Genomic DNA, 12,487 nt, shown 5'->3' with positions numbered 1-12,487 from the left:
TTGGAAAACAAGTTGGCAGTTTCTTTACAAGTTACATGTATACTAACTAGATATAATTCGGCCATTTCATCTCTAGTCATTTACCCAAGAGAAAAGGAAGCATATGTTAACATAAAGACATATATCACAGATGTGCCTACATAAAGACCCACATGTAGAAAGTGTTCCCAGAAGCTCTACTTATAAAATCCAAAACTGCAAACAACCCAAATATCCTTCAGCTGTAAACAAATTTCATAAATCAATACAATGGAATACTACTCGGCAGTGAAAATAAATGAACTCTAGAGTCACACGACAACATGTATGAATCCAAATTAATTATACTGAGTGAAAGTAAGCAGACCAAAAAAGAAAACTTACTGTCATGAGTCTATTTATCTAATATTCTATAAAATACAAATTAATATATCGTGACAGAAAGAGATTAGTGGTTGCCTACTGATAGGGTAGCAGGTTGGAGGGAAAGAGGAGGAATTACAAAGGGGCATAAGGAATCTTTTGAGAATATGCTCATTAATTTACCAAATTGTACATGTTGAAAATGTGCAACTTATTGTATGTCATTATACTTCAATTAAGTTTTTAAAAGAAAAAAAAAGATTAAATCTCAAATCCCTGGGCTCAAAGACCATAATCTGGAAATGTTATTCCCATTAACTCACAAGAGAGTGACCTGAAGCAAGCCAAGGAGCTTATGCCATCTGGAGGGCAGGTGAATGTGGCAGGTTGTTGGGAGTTTTAAGTCAGGAGATAAGCGGTATTCACTCATTCATCTGAAAAAAAAAAGTGTATTTGTATGTCTGAGTGTGTGTGTGTGTAATATCTACTATGTGGCGCCAGATATTATTTTAGGATCTGGAGACAGAGTTGAATCTGATGCAAATTCTCTCTGAAGTCAGGGTTATGAAGCTTGGAGGTAAATGGAGCTTCTTAAGCCTGAGACCATCCAGAAGCACGTGAGGGTCTGACAGGATGAGCTGTGAACATGGAAGGGTCAGCCTTCGATCAGACAGCCGGGTTCGGGCATTGAAGTAGAGTTACATTGATCCAAGAGGTGTTTCTGAGGATCCACATTCTGGCCCTTTGACATCCAAGCTTGAGTCACTTAGCAAGGGTTGTGGGCTAGGAGCAGACTTCCTGACAAGGGTTAAGGTGAGATAGATTCCCCCCAAATATGTCTGTGGAGTAAACCAAAGAAAGAAAGGAAGCATGTAGGGAAATGATCAATGTGAAGAATACCGAAGAAAGTAGCTGGCTCAGAGCAAAAAGTCTACAGTAGAGAAGAGAGACAAAAAATGCACTGGGAAACAGTTGGGTGGGAGGGACGGTGGACACAAACTGGAATCTGAGAGGCTCCTACAACCCAGTCTGAACAAGTGGAGCTCAGTAGGTGCCAGACAAGGATTCGCACAGATAGGGAGCAGAGGATGGATGGGAATCCTTTCTTATGTGAACCCAGGAAATACAGCCAAGGACCCACAGCCAATCAGAAGAAGGCCACTGTTAGACCACATGCCAGAAGGAGGAACCAGCCCTCACTCACCAGTAGGGACACAGATGATGGTAGAAGAGTGAAAGTCAAGGAATTTTTTACAAGGAGCCAAGGAGAAGAAGATATCCAGGTCAGAGCAGAAATCGGTGCCTGTGGGGTGCTGATGGGAGATGTTCACCTGGGGTCATGCTAAGAGGGCTAAAAGCCAAAGATTATAGCCAATTTTAAAAGAGGTTATAACACGCAGGGACTAGAGTGGGTCAGAGAGATAAGAAGTTTATCAATAGATCTTTCAAGGACAGAGGCTGCTTTTGCGATTGCCCAGGAACTGACTCTGCCCATTATGTCATATTCCTACAGAGTCATGTGTTAGTAGCAGATTACTGGGGGCCTTCACAGCCAAGCAGAGGAGTTTAAGCATGAAGTAATAGGCATGAAGAACAACTACAAGCTTTTAAGCAAGAAGCACAACAAATGAAAAAAAAAATCAATCTGTCAAATTAGATAGAGAAAGAGATAGCTTGTCAAAGAAGGCCACTCAGAAAGCTGTCACAGCATCTCGGGTTACAGGTGACGGTGGCAGCTATAGGAAAAGCAGTTGCTATCAGAGAGGTGGGAGAGGAAGTGGGGTTGTAGGAGATTAAGAAAGAGATGAGCTGGTTGCCTCTGTGGTAGACTAACAAGTGCCCGAACTGTAGGTGGATACTATATAATAACACAAATATAGTCAAGCGTTAATTGGAGAAAATCGGTTGTGGGCCATGGCAGGATTCACAGTGCATATAGTGCCTTTAAACTGTTTGTATGTTTAAAAATTTATACAATAAAAAGGCAAGAAAAAGTGACCCAAAACTATGCCCCTTTTTCTACCTGGGCCCTTGTATTATGATTTTACACATTCTCTTGTCGGATAGTGGGTCTCTTCTGCTCTGTGAATCTGAATTGATCACGCAACTTGATTTGGCCAGTGTGAGACATTAGCAAATATGACGTATGAAAAGGCTTGAAGAGCATTGGGATTTACCATTTTTCTGATCTTGGGAACTTTGCAATTAGCATCGTATAGATGATCTTGGACCAGCCTGTTACGTGATGATAGACTATGGCCTAGTTATCCTCATCACTCTAGTCAACAACCAGCCAATCTCCGGACATGTTTGTGGAACCATTGACTGCCAGCTGATCACAGCTGTATCAGTGAGCCCTGCTGAGAGAAAAATTGCCCAGCTAAGCCCATCCTAAATGGGCAACCTGCAGAATTATGACCAAACAATTGGCTACCATTTCAAGCCACTAAGTTAGGAAATTTGCCCTGCAGCAGAAGCCAACTGATACATTCTACTAGGTATGCCTTTGACTCCATTCCAAGGGACTCCATGCTGAGCCCTGTCTCCATGTGCCTCTGCAAAGTTTCAGGGAGAGACCAGTGGTATCTGGGGGTGAGAGGGATGATGACATGATTTAGGGACAGTGTGACATGAGAGGATGCCATGCGGTGGAGCCAGTGTGACATTAGGGCAAGAGTCAGTGTGACATGGGGGAAGGCTCAGTTTGTTAGGTGAGAGGGGTCTGTGGCCCAGAGAAGAGGGAGTTTATTTTGAAGCTGAAGGCCAGTAAATGTCACACACAGGGGTGAAGATCAGCCACGCTGAGTGAGGACAGGTGAGTAAACAGAAGGGGGCCGGGGCTGACGTATTACTGCCGACTGTGGAATAAGGCAGACACAGCTGGCCATTTGAGATTTCTCTTTGCTAATAAGGTGAGCAAAGCTCTTGGCTTATAGGACATGCCTCTGTGGTCAGGCATTTCATTTAGAAAAATTTCCCAGACTACAATGGGAGGGCAGACACCTAGAGAGATGGGGTCTGGCTGTCCTTCCTCCCTTTGGCGCCATCCTCCCTTGGTTCAGAGCACTTGGCCCCCTTGAATATCCCCACCCCACCTTTATATTTCTCCCTTTGCAAAACTTCCAGGAGATCAGGCTTTTTGGTAGTTTATTCCCTTTCCAGGTCTCCCCTGCAAGAGGGCATGGAGATCAGAGACATGAACCACCTCTTTCTAATCTTCAGCATTCTGGCAGTGGCTGGTGAGTGCAGGTTCCCGTTTTTGGCTTAAAACTTTGAAAATGTCATATTGGAGAAAAGTGTAGGAAATGGGTCTAGATAAGATGGGTGAAGAGCACATTAGAAAGATAAAAAAGATAAGACTTTAGGATCCCGGTGATTGGAAGTTTCCTAGCACACTCAGCTGTCTAGAGCCCACTGATTTTCCTCTGGCTGCATGGCTATAAGAGAAGATGCAGACTGGGACAGTAAGACTTGACACAATGGATGGTGGGTATTGGCAAAATTTTGTGATTTTGCTAATATAGCTAGGAAGGAAGCTTGAAGAAAAGAGAGAAGAATCAAGCTGAAGGAAGGAAGGAGACGGGGAGTGGAAAAAATGAAGCTACCAATACAGAGGGAAGCCTAAGGGGAAATTAACAGAAGGACCCCGAAATGGTTCAACAACACCTCAAATATCAATAATACATTGACCATCTCAAAGCACTTCCACATAAAATGTTTCAGACTTTTGTCTTCTGGAATGTCTGCCTGTCTCTAATATTCTGTCCTCCTTTCCCGACTGTAGTAACAACAAAAACTCTAAAAGCAACACCGACACAAGTAAAGTTAGCCCAGCAGTTCAGTCAGATATACAGCAAAATGGCACCAACCTTTTTGGTTTTCCTGAACTCAGAATATGAGGCTTGTCTGGGGACCCTGATCCATAAACAGTGGGTTATCACTGCAGCCCACTGCTTCTTACCGTGAGTAATGGGGGTCCTAGCAGGAGAAGCACTCCCCCCTTGGTCCCTGGGATTGCTAAGGGGAACTGAGGCTCAGCCCTAAAGAGACTTGCCCAAGGGCTCTCAAGCCTGAGAAGTGATTGGAAGGAGTCAGGAAATAAGTGGTTGTGAGTTAGATTTCTGGGCGGGGTGATGTAGACAGGGGAACTGGGGAAGTGGAAGACCAGGGGATGAATCAATAAGGAAGAAAAGCCTATATCCAGTGTGGTACAGGTCAGAATAACAGAACTGCAATAGAAACTTCTCACTTGCCAGACAAGGAAATGGAGGTCTTGGCAAGTTATGGAAGGGACTCATGCAAAGTCAGAAAGCAAGTTGGGGGAGAAAGGATACAAGGTGACGATAGACTGATATCTCCTGCCTCTACTAATCCTTCGTGGCCTGTTCCAGATTTCTTGAGATAAACATTGCTACTTCAAAAGACAGTTTCCAAAACAAGATTGAAAACCTAAGGCCCATGCTTACTGTCCAACACCCAGATTTTACCCGGAATTCTGCTGAGCATGACCTCATGCTCATCAAGCTGAGTCATCCCCAAAAGCTCAACGATCAGGTGAAGCTGGTGGCCCTGCCCAACACCACAGATGACAGAAGAGGGGAAAAGTGCACTGTCTCTGGCTGGGGCTGGGAATGGAAGGATTCCAGTGAGTGGCCCTCAAGACAGAACTTAGTGCTCCTTAAGCAGCCACTCACAGAGGATTATCACACAATTATTATTGTAGATCATGAGAACTGGAAGAAGCCCGAGAACTTATAGCTTAACCTCTAGTTTTATTCATTTGGAAATTGAGGCCCAAACTTGTAACATGACTGCTTATGGCTGGAGATCGCTGAAATCCAGCGTTCTTGCCTCCCTTTTCCCCCAGGTGAGGGTGAAAAGGTATCTGGGTGGGGAGGGAGTTTGCAGGTAATCCCACTGGATGCTGAGTGTGGTTCATTCATCAGAAACTGAGAGACCAGCATTCACTAATGAAAGCATGCACACACAAGCCCAAGTTACGCAGTTTATGACACTGGGACCAGACCTTGGTTTTCTCATTTCACTATGTTTATTTTTCTCTGGTTACTTTTCATTTTGTGTTTTTCTTTCATTGAATGATGGAGAGGTTAATAACAGAAAAAGAGGGAGGGAAGGGAAGAAGAAAGGGAGATGAATATGTGAGGATCAAAGAGAAACAAAGCCTTTTCTCTCTCTCTCTCTCTCCCCTTCTGTGTGTGCGCATGCACACATACACTCGTGTGCTCAGGCTCAGAGCCTGACGTCCAGATAAACCAGACCGTCTTTTGGTTCTCTAATGATGACTGCAAGGAGTCCCCTGTAAGACAAATTCCTGTTCAAATCACGGAGAACATGTTCTGTGCAGGATCATCTCTGGAGAACAAACACATGTGTAAGGTAACTCTTTTCCCTCTGCCCCCTTTGAGTTCAGTCTAGGACACTGTTTTGGGGTCCACATATCTTCCTCGACCAAGCCAATTTCCTGTCTCTACATTCAATAGTAAATGGGATCCAGGCAAATGAGATCAAGGTCAATGGGATCCAGGAAACAATGTGTCCTTCTAATAATGAAGGAAAATAGATGCTAGGGCGGAAGCAGCTCAGAGTGTTCTTAGTTCTTTATGGCTAACTCTGATGTGCCCTGGAATGAGTGGTGGGATGGACCCAAGATGTCCTCCAGATGTTTCTCCCAGCCCTTACCACCTAAGTCTTTCTTTCTTTTGTTTTCTTTAACCCCCTAAGCAGATCCGATGTGCCCCAATCGCCCCTTCCACCACCTAAGTCTTTCCATCCTGGACTCCTCACATGGGACTTGGCATGAGGCACTGAGCAAAGGTCACTTTGCTTTGGCTATCCTGCCTGCCCCATCTGTTCTTCTTCTAACAGGAATTAGCAGCTGCCCCAGTCTTGTGCCAAAATCAGCTCCAAGGCATCCTATCTTGGTCAGCAGGGTGCATTCTGAGAGGTGATGTCGGCTACTACACCAAGGTTTCCCGCTATACAGACTGGATCCGCAAAGTCATCCACAGCAACTGAGCTCTCTCCATTCCCTATCCCAGTGGCCTCAGACCTGGGTCTACCATCCTTGACCATTCCTTTCCCTCAGAACGAGATGGCAATAGAGTCTGGCTATCCGAAAGTTTATGCCCCTTCTGTTTTCTTGACTTCTCTTCTCCTTTCTCAGTCCTACCCTGAATGATCATCAGATTGAGCTGGATAACATTCTCCTACATAAACCAGCTTCTCACTGCTTTCTTCCTCTCCTCCAACTTCCTACTCACCTGCTGTACTTTCCTCAGACTTTTATGGAGCAGTTCTCCTTCAACCTGTACCCCCCAAAGGGCATATGGGCCTCAGGAATGTGATGGTGAGACTGTGGCACCTCTATAGTGACTCCTTTGACCTCACTTAGTGCTGAGCCAGGCCTCTGAGTCAGGTCTGTGTCTTCTCACTCCGTCATATCTAATAAGGTTTGGCAAACACCGCGATGGTAAGCAGACTGATGGCAACATAATTGTTAGAGACAGAAGCTAGAATTTCATGACAACAAGGACTAAAAGGGTCTCCAAAAGGGTTAGAAGATGAAGCAGAAGTGGGTGCACAGAGGAGTTAAATGGGTCAGACCACCAACAGGAGGAGGGATGATCTCCTGAGAGATCTTTCCTAATGCTAAGCACAGAGAAATCTAAGCTGGCTGGAAAGAGAATGGTAGAAGGATAATAGGGGAACATTGAAACCTAGGTGAGTATAATTGTGTTTGTGTGTGTCTGCGAGTGTACATATGCACATATGTGTGTATAGATCGGTGGACATGTGTGCAAAGAATGATCTCACTGAACCAACCAAAATCTATCCTACACCAATTGCCAATTCAGCTAATTTTCCCCAAATCCCACATTTATCTATCTGCTCTTATCCTACCTTCTCAATTATTAAATTTTAAAAAACTAAAATAGGTCCTATTTTTTATTACAATATTTTATTTTGAAATTAGTTAAGATAAGAAATTGTAAATATATATATATATATATATATATATATATATATATATAGAGAGAGAGAGAGAGTTTCTGGGCACCCAGACTTGCCCCATGGATACTATTTTCTATAACCATAATAAAATGTCAAAACCAGGAAATTTAATGGTGTCCATTCAGATACAGATTTTATTTGGATTTCACCAGTCTTTCTTTACATATATTCTTTTTAAGGGTGAAATTTGAAATCTTATCACATGTGTAGATTCCTGTAACAGTTACCACAAGGAGAATCCGAAGCAGTTCTATCACCATATCACCAGAAAGAAACTTCTTTGTGTTACACTTTAATAATCACACCTTTTCCTGGCCCCAAACCATGCAACCACCAACCTAGTCTCCTTCAGTACAATTTTGTCACTTCAAGAATGTTCTATAGTATGCAATCTATATAATTCCACTGCTTTTTTTTTCCATTCATGATGTCCCAAGAGTCCTTTCATTGTCATTTCCTTTCTGTCTGAATAGCTTTTTTAAGTCATTCTTTCAGAGCAAGTCTGCTGGGTGACAAATCCTCTGAGTGTTTCTTCACCTTCTTTCTTGAGGGATATTTTTTGCTGAATATAGAACTCTGGGTTGACAGTGCTTTTCTTTCAGGGCTTGGAAAATGTTTGCCTCTTTCTTTTGTCCTTCAATGAGTTTCTGAGGAGAAATCTGCTAGCATGTGATTCGTTGTTTCCCAGTTGGTAATGCCTGCTTTCTCTCTGGCTCTGGCTGCTTTTGAAAGTTGGTTGGTGTTGTTTTTCAGGGATTTGATTATAACATGTCTGCGTGTGAACTTTTAAGCTTATTCTGTTTGGGGGTATATTCAGTTTCTTGAATCTGTAAGTTTGTGTCTCTCACCAAAGTTGAGAAGTTTGAGCCATTATTTCTTCTGGTGTTTTTCAGCTCAGTGTTCTTTTCCTTCTTCTGAAACTTTGATAACATGAATGTTAAATTTTCTGTTACTATCCCACAAGTCCTTGGGGATCCATTCAGTTTTTAAAATATCTCTTTTCCATCTGTTGTTCATATTGGTAATTTCTACTGCTCTACCTTCAAGTTCACGGACTCTTCTGGCTTGTTGATTTTGCTATTGAACTCATTATCTTAATTATGTTTTTATTTTCCATATTTACGATGCTTTCACATATTGGGAGTCTTGCTGGCTAGGGAAAGAGTGCCCCGCCCAGAGCTAACTAATTCCCGGAGGTAGTAAATGACTCTGTCTACTACATACAAACCTACCAATCCAGAGCTCTACCTCAACCACCAACTCTAACTAACTTTCACACACCAAGCCAATATTTCCCCTGCTCTGAATCACAGTGGGGTCAGGTACTGAACAACTAGAGATCACCACCATAGCCCAGAGCCTGCTGAAATTATTCAAACTATTCATTCCTAAACTTGCTCAAACTTGACTATCCTGCCTCAGTCATTCTTTCTTTTGGTTTCCAAATAAAGGCTTGTGGCTGTGCTTTCCTCTTGCTCCTCCTGCCTCAGGACTGACCCTGGTACTTCCTCATGTAGCTGTGCATGGTACGGCATGCCTCTTAATAAACCCTTCTTTCAATGGCACTGACCTGGCAGTGTTATCATTTAGTCACTTTTAGAAATTAAATCATAGGTTCAATTAAAACACCCATCTAGGGCAGCCTAGGTGGCTCAGCGGTTTAGTGCTGCCTTCAGCCCAGGGTGTGATCCTGGGGTCTTGGGATCGAGTCCCACGTCGTGCTCCCTGCATGGAGCCTACTTGTTCCTCTGCCTGTGTCTCTGCCTCTCTCTCTCTCTGTGTGTCTCTCACGAATAAAATCTTTTAAAAAAATAAATAATAAAAAATAAAACACCCATCTAATGAATTTTTTTATTTAAATTTTATATTTTTAAATTCTAAAATTTCCATTTGGTTTATCTTTATATCTTCTATAAATATTTCCTAAGATTTTCTATTTATTTTTATTTCATTCAAGAGTATTTATAATTGTTTATTTAAGGAACGCTTTTATAATAGCTTTTTAAAATCCTTGTCTGATAATTCCAACATCTTTGTCATCTTGGTGTTGGCATCTGTTGATTATATTTTCTTTCTTTCTTTCTTTCTTTCTTTCTTTCTTTCTTTCTTTCTTTCTTTTTTTATTATATTTTCTTACTGGAGTTGAAATTTGCCTAATACGGTGAGCAATTCTGTATTTATATATCCTGGACAGTTGACTATCATAAGACTCTGGTTCCTATTTAAATATCCTAATTGAGGGGCACTTGGGTGGCTCAGGTGGTTAGGTGTCTGACTCTGAATTTTGGCTCGGGTCATGATCTCAGGGTTATAGGATATAGCTCCATGTTGGGCTCTGTACTGGGTGTGGAGCTTGCTTGGGATTCTCTCTCTCCCTTGCATTCTGCCCCCCCCCCACTTGCTCTTTCTCTCTCTCTCTGAAAAAAGATATCCTAACTGAGCAATTCTAGCCCACTTTTGTGGCTGTGATTCAAATGTCAATTTGGTTTATAAAGCTTCTACAGTGTTTTTCAGTGGGAGTTGCTGTGACAGAACAATGACCACCCTCGCTCCCCAGTGTCTACAACCTAATCCTTCGAACCTGTGAATATGTTACCTTCCATGGTAAGAGACTTTACAAATGTGATTAGTTAAGGATCTTCATATGGGAAGATTACCCTGGATTATCAAGGTGAGCCCAATGTAATCACAAGTGTCTTTATAAAATGAAGGCAAAAGGATCAAAAAAAAAGGGGAGATGTGATCACAGAAGTAGAGATTGGAGTTATGCTTTAAAGATAGAGAAAGGGGCCGTAAGCCAAGGCATGCAAGCAGCCTCTAAAAACTGGAAAAGGAGAGGAAATGGATTCTCCCCAAAGCCTCAGAAAGGCTTCCAGAAAGAAGGCAGCTCTATGGACACCTTGATTTTAGCCAGCAAGAGCCATTTTGGCCTTCTGATCTCCAGAACTGTAAGATAATAAATTTGTGTTGTTTTAAGCCACTAATTTTTGGGAATTTTTTATTATAGCAACAGGAAACTAATACATGGTGGAAGTCAGAATTCTGACAACCAGCCCCACTCCTGCAGCACTGTAGGGATGAGGGAGTACAAGGCTTTTTCATAGGGTTTGTCTTGAGAACAAGGAAATTACCAATAACTTAGTGGTTTAAAACAACAAAAATATATTAGCTCAAGGTTTCCTTAGTTAAGAGTCCTATAGCTCAATGTCTCATAAGGCTAAAATCAAGATATAGGCCCACTCCATCCCCTCCTGGAGGTTCAACTAGGGAAAGCTCCACGTCTACCTCTTTCATATCGCTGGCAGAATTTATTTCCTCCCGGTCATTAGACTGAGGTCACTGAGTCTTACTACCTGTCAGCAGGGGTCTACACTCAGCTCCCAAACTCTCAGATCTTTGCCATGTAGACTCCTCCATCTTAGCGACAGAAGACCACCCTCATGTCAAATGCTTCTCACGCTTCAGTCTCTCTGACTTCTCCCCCTTCCACTACCAGGCAAAGAAAACTCTTGACTTCTAAAGGGCTCATATGATTATACCAGGAGCACCTGGTATCCATATCTGATTTTCCACCATGCCGTATAACATAGCCTAACCACAGACGTCATGTCCTTCAAACTCACAGTTCTAGGTCAGGGCATGTACTCAATGGTAGGAACCTTGGGGGGAGGTGGGGAGGGGCTGGGGGTACAACTTAAAATTCTGCCTACCACATATAGTTAAGAAGTTTCTGTTCCACTGGGCTTCCCCTGTCCCAGTCCTTTGGCTAGAGAAATAAGGTTTTTTAATTTTGTTGTTTTGTTTATTTGTTTTTGTTTTTTTATCTCTGCCCACTGTTGTTTCCAGGTTACAGATATTTTTAGCATATAGACCTGGATATATAGAGGGCAAGAAAAAAAAAAAACAGGAAGTTCACTACCAGGTCATTCCTCAAGTCTCAAGATGTCTAGCTAATTCACTTTTCTCCCACTTTTCAGATCTTCTGGTAAATGACTTGTATATTTGTTCGGGTTTTTTTGGTATTGTTGTTGTTATTAACAGGAGGTGTAAAATGGGATACACTTACTCCATCTTGTCTGGAACAGAACTTTAGTTACATGGGACATTAGAAAGATGAAAGGTAATGCAGTGAAGAGGAAAGACCACTGAACTAACTAACTAAGTTAGACCTGGGTTCTGGTCTAGACTCTAGTACTGACTAGGCAATGATTTTCATGTTGTATATGCATGAGCCCTAGGAGGATATAAGAAGTGAGTATTAAAACTTCTATTTGCAATTAGTTTAGCTCATCTTTTAAAAACTTTTTGGGGGGCACTCAGTTAAGCATCCAATTCTTGGTTTTGGCTCCAGTTATGATCTCAAGGTCTTGAGATTAGGCCCCACATCAGGCTCCATGTTCAGTGTGGTGTCTCCTTAAGATTCTCTCCTTCTACCCCTCCCCTCACTCAAGTGCACTCTCTCTGTCTGTCTTAAGTAAATAAGATCTTCTAAATTTTTTTCTTTTTTGGGATATGTTTTATAATATGCACATGTCAGTTCATATATAAGCGCCCGGATATATAAATATACATATATTGGTGATATATGCTCAAAAATGTTTTATAAAATTGGTGACAACACCAGATATCTAAAATTAGACTGCTCCAGATTTTCTGGGACATCTAATTGCCTAAATATGTCATATTTGATTTAGGACAGCTCTCTTCAACATGGAACAGACTGTAATTCATCAATTAAGATTCTTTTATATATCTTTAGTTAAAAACATAATTCTTAGCTCAAATAATGCTTCCTACATTCCTTAGAACTTTCATATGGAGAAGTGATCAAATGAGGGCTAATCATTCTTAGAAAAGTAACCCTTTAGCAGTAAAATCCAATAAATAAATTCTGTGTTTATACTCTGAACCTAATACAATTAAGTGAACTGAATGAAAAACAGTGAGTGCTTTCTAAAATTCATTTAAGATTATACTTAGTCAATTTGCTAAGCATAAAATTCCATTAATTTAACTTCCATCTTTAGCTCTAACACACAGAGGCACATTTACATATGACACTCTGAAACTGTGACACCCAGTTCTCTCCAAGTGGCCTTTCCTTTGCTTTTTC

At 41.8% G+C, this 12,487-nt stretch overlaps 1 protein-coding gene across 1 annotated transcript; it reads left to right on the top strand.

Moving 5' to 3' along the window:
- The first annotated feature begins 3,523 nt into the window (after window positions 1-3,523).
- LOC129523066 (serine protease 58-like) lies at window positions 3,524-6,378 on the top strand. The gene is made up of 5 exons (XM_055345706.1): window positions 3,524-3,581; window positions 4,127-4,304; window positions 4,734-4,987; window positions 5,591-5,739; window positions 6,229-6,378. The coding sequence occupies exons 1-5, from the start codon at window positions 3,524-3,526 to the stop codon at window positions 6,376-6,378; spliced, it is 789 nt and encodes a 262-aa protein (XP_055201681.1).
- The last annotated feature ends 6,109 nt before the right edge of the window (window positions 6,379-12,487 follow it).

This window comes from Nyctereutes procyonoides, unplaced genomic scaffold (genome assembly GCF_905146905.1).
Source record: "Nyctereutes procyonoides isolate TBG_1078 unplaced genomic scaffold, NYPRO_anot_genome, whole genome shotgun sequence".
In the NCBI taxonomy this organism is placed as follows: domain Eukaryota; kingdom Metazoa; phylum Chordata; class Mammalia; order Carnivora; family Canidae; genus Nyctereutes; species Nyctereutes procyonoides.
Note: the sequence above shows the minus strand (reverse complement) of the source record. Positions and strands in the feature narration are given on the sequence as shown.

Coding starts and splice junctions, on each gene's coding strand:
- LOC129523066 (XM_055345706.1), top strand. CDS start 3,524: ATGGAGATCAGAGACATGAACCACCTCTTTCTAATCTTCAGCATTCTG. Junction 3,582..4,126: donor CAGCATTCTGGCAGTGGCTG/GTGAGTGCAGGT, acceptor TCCCGACTGTAG/TAACAACAAAAACTCTAAAA. Junction 4,988..5,590: donor CTGGGAATGGAAGGATTCCA/GTGAGTGGCCCT, acceptor TCGTGTGCTCAG/GCTCAGAGCCTGACGTCCAG.